The sequence below is a fragment of the Lutra lutra genome, chromosome 2, assembly GCF_902655055.1.
Source record: "Lutra lutra chromosome 2, mLutLut1.2, whole genome shotgun sequence".
Classification (NCBI taxonomy): Eukaryota; Metazoa; Chordata; class Mammalia; order Carnivora; family Mustelidae; genus Lutra; species Lutra lutra.
In genome coordinates, this window is record NC_062279.1 from 77,494,357 (window position 1) to 77,522,166 (window position 27,810).

Sequence of the window (27,810 nt, forward strand, 5' to 3'; positions counted from 1 at the left end):
ATTGCAGACTTAAAATGATCTATTAAATGATTATTATGTATAATGAATTGTGCAATAGAAATGTTAAGAAGGTTATAATTGTATGGTTTCATTTTCCTGTCAGGTGATAAAACAGGAAGAACTTGTCAAGGATCTTTCTGATTGTACTTTGTATGATCTACTGAAATACGACGATTTTAACTCTGACAAGCACCTGGCTCTTGAAGAACTTTATAGAACATTCCGTGAGTATAATATCCATTCTCTAATTCTTCATTCTTTTTCCTGTTTCTTTGCACAATACCGTGTGTTTGCTTGATCTCAGAGTACAAGTTGTTCTTTTTTTAAGAGAAGTGATATATAAGTAAGATAATTTAAGTACTTAAATGTTGTTGAAATATATGTAAAAGCTAAGGAGTTTAATGATTCTAAAATGAAAAACTGGGAATACTTGATAACCCTAGATATCCGTCCTTACTGATTTTAGTTGAAAACATTAATTCCACAATGTTGTTTCTAAGGTTTGGAGTAGGAGCAGTACTTGACTGGCTTTCAATGTATGTCAAAACCAATTTAATTATTTTCACAGTGACTTTTTTGTTTTTACACTATTGGGAAACTAAAGCAGATTCCTAGATAGAGTTTACATTATGGTAACAAGCATAGGAATGGAAAAATTATATTTATGTTAAGGTGTTTGGTATAATGTTAAGGTACTTTGGAATAATTTATATATATTTCAATTGCTTAAAGACTTCTTTTTTAATTTATTTTATTTTATTATTTATTTATTTATTTGACAGATAGAGATCGCAAGTAGGCAGAGAGGCAGGCAGAGAGAGAGAAGGAAGCAGGCTCCCTGCTGAGCAGAGAGCCCAATGTGGGGCTCGATCCCAGAACCCTGGGATCATGACCTGAGCCGAAGGCAGAGGCTTCAACCCACTGAGCCACGCCAGGCGCCCCGCTTTATCAATTCTTAAAATTGATTATATGTGCTTTATAAAAGGGAGTTATGAAGATGACCTGGCTTTAAAAAGTTACCTACTAGGTTATTCTTTAAAAATAATTCAAAACGGAAAGACTAGGAGACAAAAATGAGAAAGGAAAGACATAGGAGATGTATGTAAAAATTAAATGAACTGGCTGGTGTTTGAAAATCACCAAAGAATCAAAGTTCAAAAGGATTTAATTTAGCACTGAAACCAGTATTTTTTATATCTATCTATCATCTATCATCTTTAATATGTTATATGTATACACATGTATATATTACTTTCCAGAAAGGCAGGAAATGATATATGTGCTTGGTGTGAAAAGATCTCTTTTGAATCATACCTCTGCCATCTATCAGTGGTCTAATATTAGAGAAATTACTTAAATTTCTGAAAATTCATATAAACAAGGGTAGTAATTTCCTTGTCATATGATAATTTTATGTTAAACATTAAATTATATGGTATGTAATATTCGGTAAAAGTAAAACAATATATGTGAAATAGTTGCAGGTTACAAAGCTTTAAGGCAAGATATCAGTATGCTCTTCAGATTTAATTAAATTTCATTTCCATTTTAGATTAAAAAGCAGGATCACAAGGGAGGACAACTCCATAAACTGTTAATCTCCTAAAAGTATGTCACAAGGTGAAACTATATTTCAAAGTTAACAACAAGAAAGCAGTATTATTATTCTGTGTTTGTATGGAGAAATTGAAGTACAGAGAAATTAAGAATTAAGTGGCTGAGTTTATTATTAAACCTCTGTCAGACTATGACGTATATGTGCTTTCCACAGAACTTCACTCCATAATAGTCATTAGTTTGTGTGCTCATGGTGGCAAGGAGAAGTTATTATGGTTTATCAAGAAAGAAATTATATTTATATTATTTTATATTTATATTATATTAATATCATCCTATTATATTATTATATAAAGACTATATATGTATATATATATAAACACTAGATACAAGATAGAAGGGATAAATATCATAAAAAGACCTACATAAATTATTAAGTGAATTGAGAAAATACTCTCCAGTTTGGGAAATCAAGGAGACTTTTTGAGGGTGGTAGTTTTTGAATTAGTCTCCAGGATGAGTGGATATGGGCTTTGGTCAGTAGGAGATGGGGAATTGGACAAAAAGAATAGCAAACATAAAAACTCAAATGTGTGACAAACTAGGGTATTTGCAGAAACCAATTCAACTGCAAGATCTGTTCCAGGTCTGAAATTCTATGAAAATATATCAATTATTATTACTATTTTACTAACTTGCTTTGTGAAACAAGCAGTCTAATCTACCAACTCCAATCTCTCACCCTTAAACTGTGTAGATGCATGGATTTGACTAGGTGACTAGTCACTAGGTGACTGAAACTTGTAGCAAGAGCAAAAAATATTTTTAGTGGTATGCAATTGATCAAGCATCATAAGATAAGTGGCTATCTGTGTAGAATTTTTATTTAAAATATGCTTATTATTGATGATGAAATGGTAGAGCTAGAAACTAAAACAATAAAAATAATGTCTAAATAATATGTTTTTCTTGTGACAGCACTGCAAAGACTGAATAATGATCCCCAGCAATATCAGTAAATAAGAATCTAAGAATCTTGTCCAGAATACAGCTGCTTGTACTTATCCTAGGGGAAAAAAATGATACTGCATTTTGAGATATGATTTAATGTTGCTAAGGAAAGCAAGGTGGATCAGCTTATTGTTCTGATAAGGAAAATTCTACAACTCAGAAATCTGTATTATCAATAAAAGTATTCAATAGAGAAATAGTTAAGTTTTGTCTATGAGGGGGCTAAATCATACTAGGAACTGTTGAAGTTGAAAGGGAAAAAATCTATATGATTTGGGTTCACTATTAGAAAGTAATATGCAATGATTTTATGGAAATTATTTATAGTAAATGCAATGAACTTAATGAATATTGTAATGTTTCTGCCATTAGGTCAAAATTATGTATAACACAAAAGGTCTACATTCTTAATATTCTAAGTCATAAAGAGATATTAGATAATGAAAGCACTTGGCAATCAGCAATCATATTATGATCTTTTTTCTTTTTGTATAATCGCAAAACTATCCCTTAACAATGATAAAATGATGTTCACATAATCATTTAGAGAAGATAATGTTTTTCTAAGTAATGCTAGAATTAGATGGAAAATTTTAATATTCTTTCTGGTCTCACCAAGCAATTTTCTGGGAAGTATTCCATTTTCAGTGTTTCACTAATTTAAACAGGTCATCAAACTATACAGTGATCCCTCAGAGATAGCAGAATTAATCTGTATGGAATGTGTCTGCATTAATAAGACATATTTATACGTCTTCAGTAGGAGATATGTATCTATTTCTTTCTTTCCATCTGTTATAATACTTTATAACTAAACCCACTTTGGTTTTGTGAAGTTTAGTGACAGGCTTTTTAAAATGGTGTGTTTCTAAAAGTCACTGTGTTATAAAATATTAAGGTAGTTTCATGAGTAAAAATGTGTAACGATAGTGAGAAAACCAATCTATTCAAAAACCATGTATTAAGTACTCCTGTGTATAGGGTGCTGTGATAGTTAAATCAACGTAAAAAATTATTTTTCTTTCCCTTACGAGTATATACTCACAGACAGATAATGATAAAAATGACAGATTTAGTATGGATATATATATATATATATATATATATATATATATATATTATTTGCATCCAGAATGATTCCCCCCAGATAGTCCCTAAAAACAATACCCAGAAAACTAAAAAGTCCCTAAATGAAGATATGAAGGAATAAACTAAGTCCAGAGAAGTTAAAAAAAATAAAAAACTTGGGGCGCCTGGGTGGCTCAGTGGGTTAAGCCGCTGCCTTCGGCTCAGGTCATGATCTCGGAGTCCTGGGATCGAGTCCCGCATCAGGCTCTCTGCTCAGCAGGGAGCCTGCTTCCTCCTGTCTCTCTGCCTGCCTCTCTGCCTGCTTGTGATCTCTCTGTCAAATGAATAAATAAAATCTTTAAAAAAAAAAATAAAAAAAAAATAAAAAACTTCTCTTGACCCATTGATTATTTGCTTGTGGATACAGATTTTTGGAGTCTAGTTTATCATTCTTTCTGCCATATAAAAGTGGAAGAAAGTAAAGTAAAAGGCAATGTACAAACAAGAAAAGGTTAATGGTAAAAAATACCAAATCATCAACTGTATAAGGTTTTCTGTAAAATAGCCTTTTTTTCTCTTTTTAGATAAGATGAATTATTTTAATATTTTCCAACAGGCATTGGATGGTATTCTTAGTTTTTTTCTTCAGAATTTTTGGCATTATTAAAAAGGTACTTAAAATAAATCCTCAGTGTGAGTATCAAATATGCTAAATTATGCCTTGTTTTGTTTAACAAACTTGGAAATCTATTTAATGGGATCAAATAAATTTTAAATGAGGTCAGTGACATAGTTTTGAATACTTAGAGGAAATACGAAATCCTTTGGTCAGATGGTGAACACCTTTCACCCAGGCATTTTGTTGTCTTGAATATTTTCAGTAAATGTGTAGACTTTTCAGTGCAAAGGTCCCCTGTACAATTAAAAATGAGTCAACAGTGTCATTATTAATCACAAGGACTCGGATTAACATACAAAGAACCAGCACTTTATTTTCTTCCCATTCAAAATTAAATTAAAATGTTTGATTGGTTGATTTACATGGAGCACTATATTTTCACTTTAAATCTAGGTAAATCCGAATGATTTGCCATCAAACATGACCATACACTGAATTAAGGCATCCAATTTCAAAAGTTATATTCAGATAAATGTTTATGTTTACTTATTTTTGTAGTCAAACTCAATTAAGATGATAAAGTGCCATGATAGGATTATTGATTTTAGGAATAGTTTTTATTTCTAGCTAGCAAAAAATGATGCAAGTGGCTATCCAGAAAAGAACATTTTTTGAAAATGTTTTCTATGTACTTTATTTTCTTAAATTATGTTAAGTTATAAATTGAAAGTTAAATTATAAATTGTTTTGACTTGAGTTCCAAGTCTTAAAATTGTATGAAATGAGGAGTTTGCAATTCTGATAGATTCTTGAAATTCGATTAAACTCTTATGAGTTGTAGTTCCCAAAACCATATACATGTATTTCAAAATATATATGTATTCTAGTAGTTCAAGTTCTAATGTCACACTTAATTAAATCTCTATCAATTCGGTATTATCTTTATGTGTGGAAGGATCCAAAAAAAGATGTGTTTCTACTAGGCATAAAATAATTAGTTTTTTGCAAGTGTAATGCATCGACTGTGAGCATTTATATTGAAACTAATTGCATAATAGTTTTCTCTCCTTTCTTAAAAAGAATAATTAGTATTCTGAAACTTTAAAATACTAAAAAAAAATGGAACACTTATTTTAAATTGCCTAACTATTCACGATTATACTCAAAATGTCATCTCTCTTTATAGGAAACACTCTTAATGGGATATAGTTTAGGTAATGACATTATAAGGAAAAAATCATTTTCTAGGAAATCACAATTGCTGTAATAAAAATATTACTTATTACTTATTGGAACCATCTAATAATCAGAGAAATGAAATATGAATATTATGTTAATATTCATAGATATTAGATCATTAGTATATGAAAGACTTTTTTGAGAAAATTAGCAGAGTTTAGTGAGAATTAAGACTCTTACAATAATACAAGTTAAAGGTGATAGGGCCAGGACTAAAGGAACAAAAGTAGTAATACAGAGAAGTGGTCATATTTGGACAATAACTCACAAGTAGAATCCTCTCAACTTGATGAATGATTACATATGCATGGGATAGAGAAGTTAGGGTCAAGGATAATGCCTAGTTCTCTAGCTTGGATACGAAGTTAAACAATGATGCTATTTATTAAAGTAGGGCACACAGGAAGAGAAGCAAGTTTGGGGACATATACTGAGTTAAATTTTCAACATATTGGCATATTTACATAGAAAACTTTGGTTGGAGAATATTGTGGTCTAGAGCTCAAGTGGGAGTTCAGGACCACAAATAGAGATATGGGGCATATAGTTAAAATTTGATACTCAGTGGGTTAAACCTCTGCCTTCGGCTCAGATCATGATCTTGGGGTCCTGGGATCGAGCCCTGCATCGGTCTTTCTGCTCAGTGGGGAGGCTGCTTCCCTCTCTCTCTCTCTCTGTCTGACTCTCTACCTCCTTGTGATCTCTCTCTCTGTCAAATAAATAAATAAAATAAAATAAAAAATTGATACTCTGGCAGGGAATGGGGTAACCAAGGTGAGTATGTAAAGAGAGAAGAGAAGAGCAAAAGAGCAACAGGGAACCAAAACTTAAAATTAATTGATTAATTTAAAAACAAAACAAGCAAACATAAAACAATACTTAGAGAAGTAGGAAGTAAACCAAAGGACTATACCGTCATAAAATTTTAAAAATTGTTGACCAGCAATTTCCTTGACAGAGTTCAGAAGAAGAGAGTATATGACGGATAAATAAATGGCCACTGGATTTGTCAGTAAGGTGGCCATTGGTGACTTTGGGCACAACATTTTCAGCAGAGATGTAGAGGTAGAAGCAAAAGTGTTGGCAGTTGAAACATCATATGTAAAAAAGAAGAAAAGTGAAAGAAAGAAAAAGAAAAAAAAAGTGCTGAGCAAAGAAGCAGAGCATGCAAGCATGCATCGAGTATATATTTAGATAAAATCCAAAATAAGTAAAACTTATCTATGGTTTCAATAGTTCACATGATGGGGCCTTTGGAAGAATTGGCAGGGGATGGGGTGGGAACATAAAGTGAGAAGAAGGCTTCTAGGATGCTCGTAACATTCTACTTTTTATTTTTATTTTTTTTTTTAAAAGCTTTTTTTTTTTTTAAAGACTTTATTTATTTATTTGACAGAGAGAGATCACAAGTAGACGGAGAGGCAGGCAGAGAGAGAGAGAGGGAAGCAGGCTTCTTGCTGAGCAGAGAGCCCGATGTGGGACTCAATCCCAGGACCCTGAGATCATGACCTGAGCCGAAGGCAGCGGCTTAACCCACTGAGCCACCCAGGCGCCCAACATTCTACTTTTTAGCCTTACAAAAAAAACCCCACTGGTTTGGGAAAGGCTATATTGACATTGATATAGCTACTATAGAATAGCCTCACACACATATCATTGTAATATGAAAACTTAGAGCAACTTTAATTGCTGGAAGAGTTGGGAAAACAATTCTTCTTGGCATACTTTGATTAAAATATTAATTCACTTGTAAGTATAATTATAATTTTCTGTGTTAGAGTTTATAGATATACCCTGACAGTTTTGGTAAATAAAGCTCAGTACCATTCACTTAAAGATAATTTCCACCTTATACAACTATTGTTCTAAGTTCTTTAGACCTTACAGGGAAAGAACTATCCAACCTGATTACTGAGACACTACCTATAGACATGTATTCCAAAAGGACAAATTTGGTTCTAAACAAAATAAATTATTTTTACATAACAACTGTGAAGAGAAAGATAAAAGGTAAAGAAATAGCAATTTAAACTATAATTTTAAAGAGAATGAATATATATATTTTTTTTTCATTTTAAGATGACCCTGTCCTTCCAATTGCTAAGGTTACCTTAATCAATGGTAGCTAGTGGAACTTCATTTTTCTTCTTTTACCTATAGCTTCTATTATGATTTCTTACTGGTAATTTTGCTTGCTGACCTAACTATTTGGAACTCCTAAAAGCAGACAATTAGATATTTTAGCTTCTCTTTTATCTCAAGTGAAACACTTGTATTTATTTCTTAAAGTATTGACTCTTTTTGTCACATAGATATTGAGAGTAAGGCCTTTTCTGACGCAAAATAAAACTGAAATAAGAAACAGTAAAATGGAAATTGATTATTCATTCTTACTTTTCTACACTCCATCGTATCTTGTCAATCATAACTTAGCAGGTCTGACTTAAAATTACTTTCCCCTGACTTCAGCATGGTATTCAGCAACAGAGGTAGCCTGAGGCTGTTTCGGACTTTCAAAGTTGTTCTGTAATTCATTGGTACTTTGGCTTTGTTAACCTCTTTCTTTATACTGATTTCTCAGAAACTCCTTGAATTGAGCCTTGCGTTGTGCTTGTGTGGTTCTGAAACCCTCTCTGCATGGTGTCTTGTGCATAATGATTTTCCTGTGGAGATGACGAGCTATATTACTGCTGCAGATCTGATCCATTTGGTCAACAGAGTTGCTGCAGCTTGGCACCAAAGCCTTCATTTCAACTTCAAGTACCTCAGGGGCATCTGGCCGGCTCAAGCAATAGAGCATGTGACTCAATCTCAGGGCCATGAGTTCAAGCCCCTTGTTAGGTGTGGAGCCTATTTAAACAAACAAACAAACAAACAAACAAAGTGTCTCAGATTTCCAAACTGAGTTTCCATGAATGGGATTTAGTTTTTAACTGGCTGTTATTCAATAGTTTAAAACAATTTGAATGTAATGTATAATGTTTTCATTACTAGCTGTTTTCTGAATTCCCTACTCAAGGTTAGTCTGAAAAAATGCATTTCATTAACATTTTTCAGTTGAAATTTTCTTTTTTTTTTTTAAGATTTTATTTATTTGAGAGAGAGAGAAGGCACAAGCTGGGTAGGGACAGAGGGAGAAATAAGCTTCCTGTCAAACAGGGGTTTAATCTCAGGACCCTGGAATCATGACCTGAACTGAAGGTGGATGCTTAACCAACTGAGCGACCCAAGCACCCCAGTTGAAAGTTTCCTTATAAGATTCTGCTCTGTCAATGATCCATTATAGAGGCATTTATCCACAAAGTGAAGGCTATTATATATATAATCAAGTGTTTTTTAAATATATAAGATAATCATATATGTTTAGACAATTAAACTTTTAAAAATATTTTTTTAATTCAAGGGTTTGGAAGCTAGTACTTAGAGAATACCTTTTTGCTAAGTGTATTTTAATATATAGTTATTATTACCTTCATATTTTTTTTAATACCTGCCAGAGGCCTACCGTCTTATTTAAAAGAGTTCTACCACTTTCATAGAGTGGTTACATGGGTGTAAACAGATAAAACAAGAAGTTTTAAGTAGGCCTTATCAACAACATATAGAAATCGTAAGATTTAAGTCAAGTTTCCAAGATTAGAGACTGTGTTGTTTAAAAAAAAAGAAGAAATGAATCAAAACGACATAAATGGATTTTTGAGTTTTAATGAATTTTAAACCAAATCACATTTTTAAAAATTGGCCAACAGACTTTGCTTTCATTAACTACCCTAATTTCATGTCCATTCCATATCATTAACAATGACTATTTTTGTTGTTGTAGTAGTTAAAGAAAACAGAAAGGCATAAAAGAAAAATATGAATTAATTTTAATTCTATCATTCATTTATAATCACTTTGATATACACACATACATATTTTATGAAAATGGGACTACATTAATATTATATCCTCAAGATTTATTTATTTATTTATTTATTTAAAGATTTTATTTATTTATTTGACAGACAGAGATCACAAGTAGGCAGAGTGGCAGGCAGAGAGAAAGAGGAGGAAGCAGGCTCCCTGCTGAGCAGAGAGCCCAATGCGGGGCTTGATCCTAGGACCCTGGGATCATGACCTGAGCCGAAGGCAGAGGCTTTAACCCACTGAGCCACCCAGGTGCCCCCCTCAAGATTTATTTTAATTATACCTTAATTAAGTATGGGAACATATCTCAGTATTAACGAATGTAGCTTAACATATTTTTAATGGCCTACATTGTATGAAGTCACCATAATTATAAAATTATAATCATAACAATCCATTTATTACTATTCCCACGATATTATTTCTCTCTTTAAAAATCAATACTCTCCATTTAACATATAATACAAGCAAAAAATGTTAGTCATCCTAATATCTTTCAGTTTTCTAGCAGTCACATTAAAAAAATGAGTGAAATTTATTTTATTAACATTAAATATATCTGAACATATCCAAAAATATTACTATCCACAACGTATGGTCAATATGAAAATTAAGGAAATACTTTCCATTTTCTTCCTATCAACTTTCAAAATCTAACATTTATAGCATATCTCATTTCTCATTTTGTACTAACCATATTCTGAATAGTCAGTAGTCATTGACTACCATCTTGAACAGTATAATTTTAGAGTGTTAAAAAAAATCTAAAATTCTTCTCCAGTTTTTTTATAAGTAAAATTATATTTATTCAGGGACAACACTGTCATCTATGTAGGAAATCTGCAGATTCTATTTATTTATTTTTTATCATGGAGGTATAATTAACATAAAATGTTATATTAAGTTCAAGTGTACAACATACTGATTTTTTTTTAAAGATTTTATTTATTTACTTGAGAGAGAGAGAGCATGAGAGAAGAGAGGGTTAGAGGGAGAAGCAGACTCCCTGCTGAGCAGGGAGCCTGATGCGGGACTCGATCCTGGGACTCCAGGATCATGACCTGAGCTGAAAGCAGTTGCTCAACCAACTGAGCCACCCAGATGCCCCTAACATACTGATTTGACAATTTAGTTATTTTAAATATGTGTTTAAGCACATATTCCAGTAGTAAGTAAATAACATAGTGTGAATTTCATATCTATTTTTCAGGAAACCAGAAAAAAATACACACTTATAGAATAAATGTAGTCATCTAAGCAAAAAAAATTCATTCTCATAATAAGATATTTATTTAAAAAAAATAGAATTCAAGGAGTGCCTGGGTGGCTCAGTTGGTTGAGTGACAAACTCTTGATTTCAGCTCAGGTCATGATTTCAGGGTCATGGGATCAAGTCCTGTCTCAGGTTCCACTCTCAGCATGGAGTTGGCTTGGGATGCTCTCTATCCCTCTCCCAATGCCCCTCTCTCTGCTCATGTTCTCTCTCTAAATAAATAAATAAAATCTTTAAAAAGTAATAAGAAAATAAAAACAGAATTCAATAAAATATATTTAATGCCATCCACCTTAAACCAGTGCCTCCCAAATGTTGTCTTATCAATGGATTATTTATTTATTTAAAATTTTATTTTATTTATTTTCATTGTTCGAGAGTTCATTGTTTATGCACTACACCCAGTGCTTCATGCAATACATAAACACCATAATGGCCACAAGTCTCACCCAAAACCCTCAGTTTTCCCTCCAAAACCCTCAGTTTCTTTCTGAGTTCACAGTCTCTCACAGTTTGTCTCCCCCACCAATTTCCGCCAACTCACTTTTCTCCATCTCCCAATGTCCTCCATGTTATTCCTCACGCTACACGGGTAAGTGAAAACTATATGATAATTGACTTTCTCTGCTTGACTTATTTCACTCAGCATAATATCTTCCAGTCCTATCCATGTTGATACAAAAGTTGGTATTCATCCTTTCTGATGGAGGCATAATACTCCATTGTATATATGGACCATATATGCTTTATCCATTTGTCCCCTGAAGAGCATCTTGGTTCCTTCCACAGTTCAGCAACTGTGACCATTTCTACAATGAACACTGGGGTTCAGATGGCCCTTCTTTTCATTACACCAGTATCTTTGGGGTAAATACCCAGTAGTGCAATTGCAGGGTCATAGGGAAGCTCTATTTTTAATTTCTTAAGGAATCTCCACACTGTTTTCCAAAGTGGCTGCACCAACTTGCATTCCCACCAACAGTGTAAGAGAGTTCTCCTTTCTCCACAGCATCTCCAACACATGTTGTTTACTGTCTTGTTACTTTTGGCCATTCTAACTGGTGTAAGGTAATATCTCAATGTGGTTTTGATTTGAATTTCCCTGATGACTAATGATGATGAACATTTTTACATGTGTCTGTTAGCCATTTGTATGTCTTCTTTGGAGAAGTGTCTGTTCATGCCTTCTGCCCATTTTTTTGACATGATTATCTGTTTTGTGTATGTTGAGTTTGATGAGTTCTTTTTTTTTTAAGATTTTATTTATTAATTTGACAGAGAGAGATCACAAGGCAGAGAGGCAGGCAGAGAGAGGGGGGGAAGCAGGCTGCTGAGCAGAGAGCCTGATGCTAGATCCCAGGACCCTGAGATCATGACCTGAGCTGAAGGCAGAGGCTTAACCCACTGAGCCACCAAGGTGCCTCTGATGAATTCTTTATAGATCTTGGATATCAGCCCTTTGTCTGTAGTGTCATTTGTGAATATCTTCTCTCATTCTGTGGGTTGCCTCCTTGCTTTGTTGACTGTTTCCTTTGCTGTGCAGAAGCTTTTGATCTTGATGAAGTCCCAAAAGCACATTATTGCTTTTGTTTCCTTTGCCTTTGGAGACATATCTTGAAAGAAGTTGCTGTGGCTGGTGTTGAAGAGATTACTGCCTATGTCCTCCTCTGGGATTTCAATAGATTCCTGACTCATGTTGAAGTCTTTTATCCATTTCGAGTTTATCTTTGTGTATGGTGTAAGAGAATGGTTGAGTTTCATTCTTCTACACATAGCTGTCCAATTTCCCCAGCACCACTTACTGAAGAGACTGTCTTTTTTCCACTGTATATTTTTTCCTGCTTTGTTGAAGATTATTTGGCCATACAGTTGAGGGTCCATATCAGGACTTGCTACTCTGTTCCACTGGTCTATATGTCTTTTTTTTTTTTTTTTTTTGCCAGTACCATGCTGTCTCGTTGATCACAGCTCTGTAGTGAAGCTTTAAATCAGGCAACATGATACCCCCAGTTTTGTTTCTTTTTTTTCAGCATTTCCTTAACAATCTGGGGGCCCTTCTTTTTCCATACAAATTTTAGGATTGTTTGTTCCAGCTCTTTGAAAAATGTCGATGGAATGTTGATTGGGATGGCATTGAAAGTATAGTTTGCTCTAGGCAGTATAGACATTTTAACCACGTTTATTCTTCCAAACCATGAGCATGGAATGCTCTTCCATCTTTTTGTCTTCAATTTCTTTCATGAATTTCCTGTAGTTCCTCGAGTACGGATCCTTTACCTCTTTGGTTAGGTTTATTCCCAAGTAACTTCTGGTTCTTGGTGCTATAGTAAATGGAATCAATTTTCTCATTTCCCTTTCTATTTTTTCATTGTTAGTGTATAAGAAAACAACTATTTCTGTACATAGATTTTGTATCCTGCCACATTACTGAATTGTTATATGAGTTCTAGTAGTTTGGGGGTAGAATCTTTTGGGTTTTCCATATAAAGTGTCATGTCATTTGCTAAAAGAGTTTGATTAATTCATTGCCAATTTGAATATGTTTTATTTCTTTTTGTTGTCTGATTGCTGTTGCTAGGACTTCTAGTACTATGTTGAATAAGAGTGGTAAGAGTGGGCATCCTTGTTGTGTTCCTGATCTCAATGGGAAGGCTGTCAGCTTTTCCCTATAGAGAATGATATTTGCTGTGGGTTTTTCATGGATAGACTTAATGAAGTTGAGGAATGTTCCCTCTATCCCAATACTTTGAATAATTTTAATCAGGAATGAATGCTGTATTTTGCCAAATATATTTTTTCAATTGAGAGAACCATGTGGTTCTTCTCTCTTCTCTTACTGATTTTGTCTATCACACTGATTGATTTGTGAATGTTGAACTACCCTTACTTTCCATTGATAAATCCCACCTGGTCATGGTGGATAAACTTTTTAATGTACAGTTAGATCCTATTAGCTAGAATCTTAGCATCCATATTCATCAGGGATATTTGTCTGAAATTCTCTTTTTTGATGGGGTCTTTGTGTGGTTTGGGGATCAGGGTAATGCTGGCTTCATAGAAAGAGTCTGGAAGTTTTTCTTCTGTTTCTATTTTTTGAAACAGCTTCAAGAGAATAGGTATTATTTCTTCTTTGAATGTTTGGTAGAATTCACCAGGGAATCCTTCAGGGATCTTGTTTTTTGGAAGGTTTTTGATCACTGCTTCAATCTCGTTACTAGATATTGGTCTATTCAGTTTGTCGATTTCTTCCTGATTCAGTTTTGGAAGTTTATTAGGTTTCTAGGAATGCATCCATTTTGTCTAGGTTGCTTATTGTATTGGCATATAACTGTTGATAATAATTTCTGATGATTGTTTCTATTTCTTTGGTGTTAGTCATGATCTCTTCCTTTTCATTCATAATTTTATTAATTTGGATCCTCTCTCTTTTCTTTTGGATTAATTTGGCCAGTGGTTTATCAATCTTATTGATTCTTTCAAAAAAACAGCTTCTAGTTTCATTGATGTGTTCTACTGTTTCTCGAGTTTCTATCTCATTGATCTCTGCTCTAATCTTGATTATTTCCCTTCTTGTGTATGGGGTTGGCCAAATTTGTTGTTGATTCTCCAGTTCTTTAAGGTGTAACAAGAGCTGGTGTATTCTGGATTTTTCAATTTTTTTTGAGGAAACTTGGATGGCTATGTATTTTCCCCTTAGGACCGCCTTTGCTGTATCCCATAGGTTTTGGACCGAAGTGTCTTCATTCTCATTGCTTTCCATGAATTGTTTAAGTTCTTCTTTGATTCCTGGTTGATCCAAACATTCTTAAGCAAGGTGGTCTTTAGCATCCAAGTGTTTGAATTTCTTCCAAACTTTTTCTTATGGTTGAGTTCCAGTTTCAAAGCATTGTGGTCTGAGAATATGCAAGGAATAATCTCAGTCTTTTGGTATTGGTTGAGCCTTTGTTTGTTACCCAGAATGTGGTCTCTTTTAGAGAAATTTCCATGTGCATTCGAGAAGAATGAGTATTCTGTTGTTTTAGGGTGGAATGTTCTGTATATATCTATGAGGTCCACCTGGTCCAATGTGTCATCCAATGCACTTGTTTCTTTATTGATTTATTGATTTTATTGATTGAATGATCTGTCTATTACTGAGAGTGGCATGTTAAGATCCCCTAGTATTAATGTATTCATATCAATATGACTCTTTATCTTGATTATATGACTCGATTAACAATTTTCTTTGTTGGCTACTCCCATATTAGGGGCATAAATATTTACAATTGTTAGATCTTCTTGGTGGACAGACCCTTCAAGAATGATGTAGTGTCCTTCTTTATCTCTGACTATAGTCTTTAGTTTAAAATCTAATTTATCTGATCTGAAAATCACTACCCCACTTTTTTTTGAGACCCATTGACATGAGAGATTCTTCTCCATCCTTTCACTTTCAGTCTGGATGTATTCTTAGGTTCCAAATGGGTCTCTTATAAACAACATATGGACGGGTTCTGTTGTTTTATCTAATCTGCAACCCTGTGCTGTTTTATGGGAGTGTTTATTGAGAGTAATTATTGAAAGATACGTTTTTATTGATATCCTATGGCCTGTGAAGTTCTTGTTTCTCTAGATTGTCTCTATAAATTTCTGTTCTATGACACTCTTGAGTTCTTTCTTCTTTTATAGAACCTCCTTTGGTATTTCTTGTAGTGCCAGCTTGGTGGTCACATACTCTTAAACCTTGCCAGTCTTGGAAACTCTTTATCTTTCCATCCATTTTGATGTTGGCCTTGCTGGATAAAGTATTCTTGGCTGCATGTTCTTCTCATTCAGTGCCCTGAATATATCTTACCAGCCTTTTCTTGCTTCCAGGTTTCTGTGGATAGGTCTGACATTATTCTGATAGACTTTCCTCTGTACATAAGGAATCTCTTCTCCTTAACTGCTCTCAAGAGCTCCTGTCTAAAATTATGATTCATGAGTTTCGCAATCATGTGTCTCTAGTTCTTTCTATAGAATCTATGATCTTGGGGGGTTATCTTTCTGCCTCTAGGACATGAACACAGATTGGGAAAATTTTCATCAAGAATTTGTTCTACTATATCTGCTAGTCTTCCTTCTCTCTCTTCCCCCTCAGGGATCCCATCCTGCCATCTGAACATTTCATGGCGTCATTTATTTCCCTAATTTCAGTTTTCATGGCTTCTAAACTGTTTGTTCTAGGCCTCTTCCTGATCCTTTTTCTCTATCAGTTTGTCCTGTAGATCACTAATTCTATCTTCTGCCTCAGTTACCCTAGCTGTTAGAAAATTTAGATTAGATTGGATCACATCGGTAGCATTTTTAACTTCTTCCCAGGCGGCTTTCACTTCTGCCCTAATAGATTCCATGTTGTCATTAATGGTTTTCTCCAACCTAGCCACTGCCTGGATAATTTTTACCCTGAATTCCGTTTCTGACATACTGTTTATGTCCATATCCTATAGCTCTGATGGAGAGGGCACAGTCTCTTAATTTTTCCTCTGTTGGTTGTTTCTCCTCCTAGTCATTTTGGTGAAAGGTGGTTGAAGGGATGTGTAGCTGAATATATCAACCATGATTCAGGCAAGGTGCACCCTGGAATGCTTCTGAGCAATTGGAAGTCACCACAAAAAGAAAGAAAAAAGAGAAAAAGAGAGAAACATAAGAGAGAGAGAGAGGGAGGGAGGGAGAGAAGACCCAATAAGAATGGGCCCCAGAGGTAAGATTTATAAGGGATATAAGAAAAAAAAAAATGGAGAAAAGAAAGAGCAACAAAAGTAAATGCCAAGAAAGAAAAAGAACCCAGCCAAAATGAACCCAAGGATAAGATTTATATAATACCAGAACAAAAACAAATACACCAAAACACTGACAGAAGATTAAGGTGGGAGGGTGGTTATAAATCCTCAATGTGGATGAGGAAGGTTATTTTGATTCTTCCTGGGTGTATCATGATATATTTGTTAAAGGATTCAATTTTCCAGAGATAAAGGAAGATTGAAACTGTTTATATATAAGGGTAGTATTGATTAGGGAAAGAATATTACCTTGAAGCTTATCTCTATATGTATATTAAAATAAAATAGAAAAGCAAAAGAAAAGCACAGGTACATGTATGAAAAAAGTTCAAGTTAAAAGTTTATTATGGAAATTGTATTGAACTTCTAGTTGTAATGGTAAATAGGTTAAAAAAATTAAAAAGAATGAGAATAGTGAGAATGAATTAAAAATAAAAGTTCATCTATGAAATATACAAGTTTTAGGGCAATACCAGGAGCTTAGCATCTTCTTTTCCCCTAATATTGGGGTTTTACAGTTTTATGGAGACCCTGTGGTGGTTGTCCTCTTGTTCTCTCAGTGGGCTTTCTGGGGAAGGGGCCTGCTGTGTTGTTTTTCAGGCAGTCTTGCTTGGGTTGAGTACTTCTGCCCCCTATCAAGGGGCTGGGCTCTGTGGAAACCGGTTTTTCAGGCTTTTGTTCTCTGGAAGTTTTTGTTCTTTGGCAGCTTTTTGCAGCTTTTCGGAAGTTTAGTGGAAAGCAAACTGCATCCAGACCTCCGTCTCAGAGAGTCAAAGAGAAGCCTCAGTCTGCTCTCCTCTGGGTGATCCAGAACACACAGACTCCCCCTCTGCAAACTCCACTGAACCATGCAACCTCCTATAGGTAGTGCACGTCCCCAGCCATCCTTCTCAGGGGTCAGGGGTCACCCGAAGCACCTGCTTGTCTCTGCACTCCCCTGCTACTAAAACCATGAGTGATATTGGTCCAGGGAGCCTGCTTCCAGTGGCTGCCTTTGCTGGGACTGCTGTCTCGGGTCCAGACCGCCAGAGAGATCCCAACCAGGGAAAGCACGCTGAGATTTTCAAGCCTGGGCTGAGAGTGTTCAGACTCTGCCAGTCCTAGAGACCACTGGCTAGTGCCTGCATGGAGCTCTCTCAGGAGAGTGTGGGAAGCACGGTTCAGTCCCCAGTTGTGCAGTGCACATGCAGAGTGCAAAAGGCTGTGGTTCTAGAGAGCACTGGCTTCCATCCCCACCAGATTCTCTCACGTGTGCCAGTGGCTTAGGGACCACAACCTGGAGGCTTCACTGCATTCTTTCTGGCATGGGTTTTCACTGGCGGTGGCTGTCCTGTATCTGTGGGCTTAGGCCCATGACTGCCCGATTCCACCAGTTTTCCTTAAGATCTTTTGCTCTTTTTGAGTGCTTTTAAACAGACTCCAAGTTAATGCTGGTCCCCAATCACAGGGCACTCTTGTGTTGGGGCATTACTTTCCAATGGGTTGCTTCTGGTGGCTCCTTCCTCCTTCTGTTTATCCTCTGGTATCAGTCAGATTCCCACTCTGCTTTACCTTTCTACTATAGTCTTCTGCCCCCACAGAGATCCAGAAGTGTATAATCCTACATCTCAAGCTGATTTCATAGGTGTTCAGAGTTTTCTGGTAGATAATTAGCCCACTTTAGGGGACCAGTAAAACAGGGTCTCCTACTTCTCTGCAATCTTACCCCTGTCAATGGATCATTTAAATCAGATAACCCCTGCTCACAGTTAGCACCTTTCTATTTTATGAATTTGCAATATCTCATTCTTAAGGACTACTTTTCCCCCATCTGCTTTAAAACAAATGCACCAATCATGTATGTCTTCCAGTGAGAAGCTGTTCAGTGTGAGAATTAAAGGTATTACTAGTCTGAGTTATTTCAGTACAGCACTAAACAGAGTAACACTTTCAGGAAGCCTGTAAAACTTTATATACGGCAAGGATTAATGTTTATATCCAGTTTGTTTTGTTTTTTTCTTTTAGGTATTAAAAACAGCTCCAAGTATTTTTACCTCTGAGAACCCTAGGGGATTTAGTGTACTACACTAAATATAACTTAATATCCTTTAATTCATATGAGTTATTGAAATATTTTATAGTGCCTAGGGTCATCACAATAAAAAAATGCATGTAGGGGCACCTGGGTGGCTCAGTGGGTTAAAGCCTCTGCCTTCAGCCCAGGTCATGATCTCAGTGTCCTGGGATCGAGCCCCGCATCGGGCTCTCTGCTCAGCAGGGAGCTTGCTTCCTCCTCTCTCTCTCTGCCTGCCTCTCTGCCTACTTGTGATCTCTCTCTGTCAAATAAATAAATAAAATCTTTTAAAAAAATAAAAAAATTTAAAAATTCATGTGCATATGTAAGTACTTATGTTAACAAGATATGTTCAAAATATCTCTTAACATACGTTAATAGTAATTCAGTGCTGATACTTCGTATGGCAGTTCCTTTTATAGATATTCCAAAGGAGTAATAAATTACTTTTTAACAAACATTTTAAGAATTAACAGAATGAATTAATACACATCCATCTTTACACTTTCATAGATGTAATTAATTTGGTGAATATTACCTATATAAACTATATATATAATATGTGACAGATTTTCATTTCTTAAAGAAATTCTATTACAGTTCTCTCTCTTAGTTTATGATAGACCTCTAACTCTGCAGTGCTATTTGATGAATGAATATTTAGCATAATCTACTACCATCATTATTAGTAAATTTTGGAATGATGGCTTTTATAAATAGTTTATCTGTCTTGAAATTTTAATGAATATTTGTTGTATCGTTAGGTGATTTAAAAATAGATTGAAATTAAATAAATTTCTTAACAAGAAGGAAAGGAAACATTATACTAAGTGCTGTTTAGCTGCCTGATTGAGGATTTTGTGAGGCATTGAATATGGTATATCATCTGCAATGTACTGACTGAGAAATGTGTACATTCTAATGGAAATAGTTCCTATAAAATTTCAGTAAACTTCAGTAAACTTGTTATTGGTTATTTAAGTAATATAAATAGATTCTTACTGGTGGTGACCAAATAGGATGAAAAAAAATTATGATGTTTCAAGTATTACAGAAATTAAAGATTGCAAATAATCTTGAGAGGCAATGTACATTTATTGCAACTATCTGGAGGACATTGATGGACTAATATTTCTTCTATTAGTTTCATGCACCATTAATGACAGTCATGTATTATTAAATAAATATGGGAATTAAACATTTTAGTGGATGATATATTGTACTTGGTCTATTCCCAAAAGGTAAATAATTTCACTTAAAAATAAAAATTAAAAAGACAAGGTAGGATAGAAGGAGGGGAAAGTGAGAGAGAGAAACAGACAGAGACAAAAGGAAGAAGACAACAAAGAGAGACTAAAGAAAGAAGAGTCAGGCAAAGAAGAGTAAGTGAGGTTTATTTTATGTAAGTATTTTGTAGTTTGAAGCTTAGCTGTGCAATAATCCACTGACACATTTTTACATATTAAGATTAATATTTCAAGTCACAATTATTAACATTATACACAACAACCAATATTTGTTATGCTCATGTGACATTATCAAGGCTCCTTGCTACAAATAAAGAGATAGATATGAAAGTTTCTCTTCTCAACTTTAGAAAATTAAACAAACAAACAAAAAAAAAACAATTAAAAAATAATATGGCATGGAGTAAAAGAGACTTGTATAAAATACAACATATAAAATAAAACGAAAAAGAGACCACTCTCTGGAATGGATTCTCAGCAGAGATATCAGTTGAACTAAGCCTATTCTCTTTATGGGAGTTGTGGAAGAGAAAGTCAGAGCAATCAGGTGCTTTTCTGCTGGGCAGAGCGCATCAGCAAAGACTGAGGTGTGGGAAATTGCAAGCACTGTGATGATGAAGGAGTTGGAAATGCAAAGGGGGAATTACTGAAAAAAGAAGCTTAGGATGGAGGTAGGGGCTAGAGCTTGAAATTCCATAGTATTATCCAGAAACCAAGATAATGTAGTGACAGGCAAGACACTGGCAGCAATATGGAATCATCAGGTCTAAATTTGGAAGGATCACTTAGAAAGCTGAAAGCAAAATGAGGTTAAGAAACAAGATTGGGGGTGCCTGGGTGGCTCAGTTGGTTAAGCGACTGCCTTCAGCTCAGGTCATGATCCCGCAGTTCCGAGACAAGTCCCGCATCTGGCTCCCAGCTCCATGGGGAGTCAGCTTCTCCCTGTGACCTTCTCCCCTCTCATACTCTCTCTCTCATTCTCTCTCTCAAATGAATAAATAAAATCTTAAAAAAAAAAAAGATTCGTAGATTAGTGCAATCAATGGTTGTTGAAGTCAGTGATTACATTTTCAGAAATTTTGCTATCTAGTTGATATCACATTGAAAACTGAAAATTAGCCCATGGTAGGACATTGACCAATGCTACAAATGACAGTCCTACCCCTTGAGCCCACCCCACCTCTGCTCAGAGATCTGTTTTTTTTTTTTCTTTTTTTTTTAAATTTTTATTTATTTATTTGACAGACGGAAATCACAAGTAGGCAGAGAGGCAGGCAGAGAGAGAGGAGGAAGCAGGCTCCCCACTAAACAGAGAGCCTCATGTGGGGCTCGATCCCAGGACCCTGGGATCATGACTTGAGCTGAAGGCAGAGGCCTAAACCCACTGAGCCACCCAGGTGCCCTGAGATCTGTTTTTCTTAATATTTGCTAGAACACTGCTGACTAAAGCTGTAAGCTGCTAGTGATAAATTTGAGGGATTGAACAAGGATAATTGGGTAATTAAGAAGATGCAGATTAAAAAAAAAAAAATTAAAGAAGTGACCCAAAACACTTGGTAAAGGATAAGGCTGACAATTTCTAGAAAAGAACCTTAGAATATATACATTTTGCAATCTAAAATTAGTATTAGTAATAATTGTATCAACAAGGTTGCTATGATTTGCAAAAGACATCTAAATAAATTAATTGGTGACAATTCTTGTTTTGTTCAACTTCACATTCAAAAATATTCTCATTATCTCTAGAAATCTTAATGTGATATTTTATTATAGTAGAAATAATTTATATATGTGATGTAATAGATTTTGGATAATAGAAAGGAATCGTGAGCAATTCGTTACAAAATTTTTGAACTACTCAAGTAAAAAGAAATATATTAACTTTTTTCTTACTGATGAAAAATAGACCTTGAAATGATATCAAACTAAATTAGTTTAGCGAACTAAAGCTCTGAACCAGTGATTGTTTAACGGTATATGTACAATTCATTTCCATTGACACAATTCATTTTATTGGAATCATCTTTTATAAGAATATCCTGTATTAACATTCTGAAAAACCACATAAGTGACAGCTTAACATTTCTTTTAATGATTGAATCTTTGCTATAATATATGAACTAGTAATATTTTCTTTTGATATCCAGAGTTTATCTTACTGCTGTATTGAGTGAGGTTTTTTTTTTGTACTTATGAGTTGACACATTCCTTATATAAAGGATATTATTTTTATGAAGTCTCATTAAAAGCGTAGATTATTATCCTGTCCTTTGTAGATATTTTGACACTCAACTAAAAATCTATAATTAAATATTTAACACCTTTTAACTATGTTTAAACAACACATGAAAGTGCCATATACACCATTCCTCTATATATCCACTTGCTATTATCACCCTATATTGTTAACTGAACAGCTTCATATTAATACCACGTTTGGAAAAGATTTTATATTAGCACTGAATTTCTAGACTTTATAACTTAAAAAGTAACATTTTAATATAACAATAGATGTACAAAATAAACTGTGCCTGTAAAAGATTTTCATGTGAGATCTCACTGCTTCTTTAGTCTGTGTTTTTTCTGTCTTTTGGAACTTATGAACTTTTTCATATTTTGATTTCAAACGACTCATCAAGTTATTACTTGCTGAAGTATTAGTGTATTTGAGACATTATTGTAGCTCATGGAAATAGTAGGATTAATCAATTTTAATTGAAGTCCTTCCTCAAAATCCAAGCTTTGTGGTCACTTTTTAAGCCATTTAAGTAGAGAATTGCATTCTTGTCTCCAGAAACTACTCATCTTGCTGCTGCTAGATCCAATAAAGCAGAATAGTTCCAACTGATATTTCCTATCCCAAAATTTCATAACTCATTTTATAATTTGCATCACTTGGCTTTTTACTTTTTTTTTTAAATGCATGGATAGATTTTTGAAAAATACTGAAACCAAAAATTAAGACTTTCTTTCTAATAGTATGTAACTATCACCACAGAAACAGTTACCAGTCCAAAGAGTATACTTATATTTAGAAGAAATATAGTTCTAAAAGTGTTAGTGTATTTAAACTGAAAGAGTTTTATGAGCAACTTTATCAGGATTTTCTTTCAATTTTAGCTGAGATGTGATATCAGTGTTGAGAACTGACCTGTGCCAATTTGATCATTAAGAACTATTAGTTTTCTTGTAAAGACTATAAGATACCTCAGATGGTTACAGATGGATGAATGTCCAGTCAGCTCCCTTATAGAAAGTGCTTTTCTTGTTGCCAGGTGGCATTTTCTATAAGTGTTGATATGTATGGTGGCATTTGGTATGAGATTTCCTTTCACTTTTCATCATACTTTCATAAATAGAGAAAGATCTAATGTGAATGGAGTTAGATCATCATTGTTACTAATCCATGATATAATGTCTCTTTTTTAAAGATTTTATTCATTTATTTGACAGAGAGTGAAAGAGCACAAACAGGGGGAGTGGAAAGCTGAGAGATCCCCACTGAGCAGGGAGCCCAATTGGGACTCGATCCCAGGACCCTAGGATCATGACAGATGCCTAACTGACTGAGCCACCCAGCACCCCCCATGTTATAATTGTATAGAACATATAACCCAACATTATAATAATTGAAGAAAGATACACAGTGTGTCAGCTTTGACTGAATCAATTCATTGGACCACAAAATATATCAATAGGCATTGAATGCATAATTAAATCACAGTTATAAATTTGTGGTGTAAATTGATTTCTTAAGTTGGATAGGAATCTCAGAGAGTGTTACTTTTCAAAAGAGTCTGCACAATGATGTGCTCATTCCTTATGCTGCACTGACCATATGCTTTTACTTCTCGAGATTATAATGTGAACAAAGTATCTATTAGTGAAAGAATGGAATAATTTTCTAAAAACCTTGTACTTGCCATATTTTTGTAATAGTGATAGAATTTGCACCTGGTTGAGCATAACAGATTAAACAGTTCTGAATTTATCAGCAAGCTAGCAGGTAAATTTACACATTGGATTCTACTAGAAGAGAGAATAGAAACATGTTTGACTCCAAAAAGTCTGCTACTTTTTTGAAAAGTAGGTTCCAGTTAAAACATTATCTCAGATGCAACAGCATAATTCTTCATCTTGAAAAACTTGTGACTATTATTATACTCATCTATCCATTCCACAAGCAACCTGTGAATTTACAATTTTAAAAACAAAACATCTTTATATTAATTTTTATTTGTAAATGTTTCTGAGATCATGGAGAAAGAAGTTGCAAATGTGGTAGATTTAAAATATATCTGCAAGACAGTCCATATTCATGAACTAGAAGACTTAATGGAGTTAAGATGTCAGTACCATCCGAGTGATCTGCAGATGCAATTCAATTCCTATGAACATCTTGATAGTGGGTTGTTGTTCTTGTTTTGTTGTTTTGTTTTGTTTTGTTTTGTTGTAGATATAGAAAAATCCATGCAAAAATTCATCTAAAATTTCAAGAGACCCTGAATAGCCAAAACACTCTTGATAAAGAAGAAAATTGGAGTTCTCATACTTCCTGATTTTAAAGCTTAATATAAAGTCTCATAGTCAAAGCAGTGCAGCACTGACATAAGGACAGACATATGGAATAAAATAGAGAGCCCAGAAACAAACTCTCACATACATGGTCAAATGATTTTCAACAAGAACACCAAAGCCATTCAATGGGTAAAGGGTAGTCTTTTGAACAAATGGTGTTCAAAAAACTGAATATCCACATAGCAAAAAAAAAAAAAAAAAAGTTGGATCCTTAACTTATACCACACTAAAAAAAAAAAACAAAAACAACAAACAAACAAAGAACCCTGATAATGGATCAATGACTTTAAAGTAAGAACTAAAACTACAAAAATATTTGAAGAAAACAGGGGGAAAGCATATGACATTGGATTGGGCAATGATTTTTTGGCTATGATAGAGCAAAGGAAAAAAATAATAAATTGGACTTCATCAAAGAATACTATGAATAGAGTGAAAAGACAACCCAGGGAATGGTAGAAAATATTTGTAAATCGTTTCTCTGATAAGAAGTTAATATCCATAATATATAAAGAACCCTTACTATTCAACAGCAACAACAACAACTACTACTACAAAAAACAATGACCCAATTAACTAAAAAATGGGTTAAGTGTTTGAATAGATATTTCTCTGAAGAAGATATACATATGGTGAGTAGGCACATAAAAAGATACTCATTATGACTGATCTTTCAGGAAATACCAATCAAACCCACAATGAAGTACTCTCTCATGCCCATTAGAATGATTTTTATAAAACAAAATAAGAAATAAACATCAATGAGTATGTGGGAAAATGAGAAATTTGCTGGTGGGAATCTAAATGTATAGCTGCTATGGAAAAAGATAGGTAGTTCCTCAGAAAATAAACATAAAATTACCATATAATCCAGCTATCCCATTTCTTGACATATATTCAAAAGAATTGAAAGCTAAGACTGCAGAGATATTTGTATACCCATGTTCGTAATAGAATTATTCAAAATAGGAAATATGGAAGCAACCCAAGTGTCCATTGATGGATGAATGGATGAACAAATGTGGTATATATGTATAATGGGATATTATTCAACCTCAAAAAGCAAGGAAACACTGACACATCCTTCAAGTGGATGAAACTTGAAGATATTATATTAAGTGAAATAAGTCAGTCACCAAAGAATAATATTGTATGATTATACTTGTATGAAATACCTAAATTCATAGAGACAAAAGGATAGTGGTTTTCAGGGACTAGGACAGGGGAAAATTGGTAGTTGGTGTATAATGATGGAATGGATAATGATGAAAGTCTCACAACAGCGTGAATGTATTCAATACCACAGAAGTGTAGATTTAATAATGATCAAAATGGTAAATTTTACATTATGTATACTTAGTAACAATTTCAAAAGATAATAAAAATAAATATATCCACAAATACTTTGTAATGTGTATGCAGATAATCACAGGACATACTGATTTTTATTATCAATATTTTTATTTACTGAGTAGAATGGAGAATTTGCTACTATTTCCCTGGGTGCCCAAGAAGTATTAGCTATCCTATTTTGTTTATTTTACTTGATTGACATCAATTAGTGCATTGCTATAACTCCCCATGAACAGTGACAGGTTACACATTCTAGACAAATCCATCTTTTTACTTGCATTTGTACTCATCTTCATTATCTCTCGTTATAAGGAAACACATCCATCTTTAATCCTTTGTAATGTTTCTTACACCTGTTCTCTGTGTCCATTTTTTTTCTTACATTTTATAAGACTTGAGTCTAAAAAATATTCCTTCTCTGTAGTATACCTCTGATTTCTCACAGTATGATGGCTACCTGGCATTAATAATTTTAAGAACTTTAAGTTTCTTTCCCATTACACAGCATGTTTTTGTCCAACTGCTATCCTCTTTGTATCCCTTATCCAAACTTACAGTTGCTTATACTCATAGTTCCTTTGCTTACCTCAAAACCTTGTTCCCCTGTCTCCTCTCCAGGGAAGCTGTTCTTGTCAATGGGAACATTAACTTGCTTGTTGCTAGACCCAATGAAATATTGTTAGCTCTATTTTATCTGATGTCTCCTCAGTATGTGAGATTGCCTTATTATTCTCTCCAACTTAAATTCTTGCTCTCCTTGTTTTTTCAGTTACCGTATTTTCAGGTAATCAATTTCTGGTCCCTTCCATTAATTAAGTTCCTTCATATGAAGGTGAAGATTTCTCATAGTTATTCCCTATGACTTTTTCTTCTCATATAACCTGCCTTCCTTTAGGGATTATAACCTATATGTTGTCATAGTATAATACATATCTCCAGACTTGAATTATTAGAACTACAGCCATCCTTGGCCCACTGACTGCTGTCACTTGGATTCTTTTCTTGCACTTCAATACCATTTGTTCAAACCTAAATTCACTGTTTGTGTCCTGTCAAAGGCTACTCCTCTCTGTGTATCTTTCTCAGAGCATGACATGGCTTTTTACCAAGTTGCCAAAGCATTAAAAATATATTCTCCCCTTTGCCCTTGTTCCTCAAAGAATTAAAAAAAAAATCCATGTTGAATCTCTCCCTTAAAAAATTTAAAATCTAGTCCTTTCTCTCTATGCTGTCTACATGTCTCAAACCACCATCATTTCTAAACAAATAATATAGCAGCTTTCTACATGATCTTCCTGCACCCATTGTTGCCTCTTCCTAATCAACTCCCTTTACCAGAATATGCTTCTTAAAATGCAAAGCTCATCCTGAAATCATTTTTAATGGCCTCCCAATCCTCTCAAGTTATCAAATAACCCTCCTTAACAAGTTTATCTCTAACATAACTAGTCCTCATAGTCTAATACTAGTCAGAGTTTTTGGTTTGCTTGTTTGTTTTTGTTGCTTCTTTGTTTGTTTTCTCACAAGCTATAAATTTACCAACTTACTCTCCATGAATGCCACATTCCTTCTTTCTTTTTTTTGAAACTCAATGTTTAGTCATCTTCAGTCATAACACTGATCCACACTTATTTTAATTAAAACACATTCGGCCTTCATGTTCCACTTCTATCCCAGTCCCTAGGTTGTGTTTGGTGGATTTGCATAAATATTCCTGTACTAACTCATACTAATCCCTATACTTATCACAGTCTTTTATAATTCCATTTATTTTTCTGAATTCTGTTTGGTTGTAAGATCCATTTGATCAGGAATATTATCTCTATTTGCTTTCTATTGCTTCCATAATAAATTACCATAAATATACAGGCTTGGAACAACCCAAGGTGATTATCTTAAAGTATGATAGGTAGACAGTCTGATAGGTATCGCTGGGTTAAAATCAAGGTATCAGTGCCAAGGTTGCATCCCTTCTGGATATCCTGGAATAGAATCTGTTTCCTTGTTTTCTTCTTAAGATCATCACATTCCTTGATGTATAGCTCCATTTTCTGTCATCAAGGTCCACAACTTTGGGTCAAGTCTTCCTCAAGCTGCCATCT

General features: G+C 34.3%; 1 protein-coding gene across 4 annotated transcripts in view; it reads left to right on the forward strand.

Moving 5' to 3' along the window:
• FSTL5 (follistatin like 5) overlaps positions 1-27,810 on the forward strand; it is a 758,840-nt gene that overhangs the window by 406,131 nt on the left and 324,899 nt on the right. For all 4 annotated transcript variants that reach the window (XM_047717766.1, XM_047717769.1, XM_047717768.1 and 1 more), the window contains exon 6: positions 104-224. In XM_047717766.1, coding sequence (XP_047573722.1) covers positions 104-224 — 121 coding nt within the window. The remainder of the gene's footprint in view (positions 1-103; positions 225-27,810) is intronic.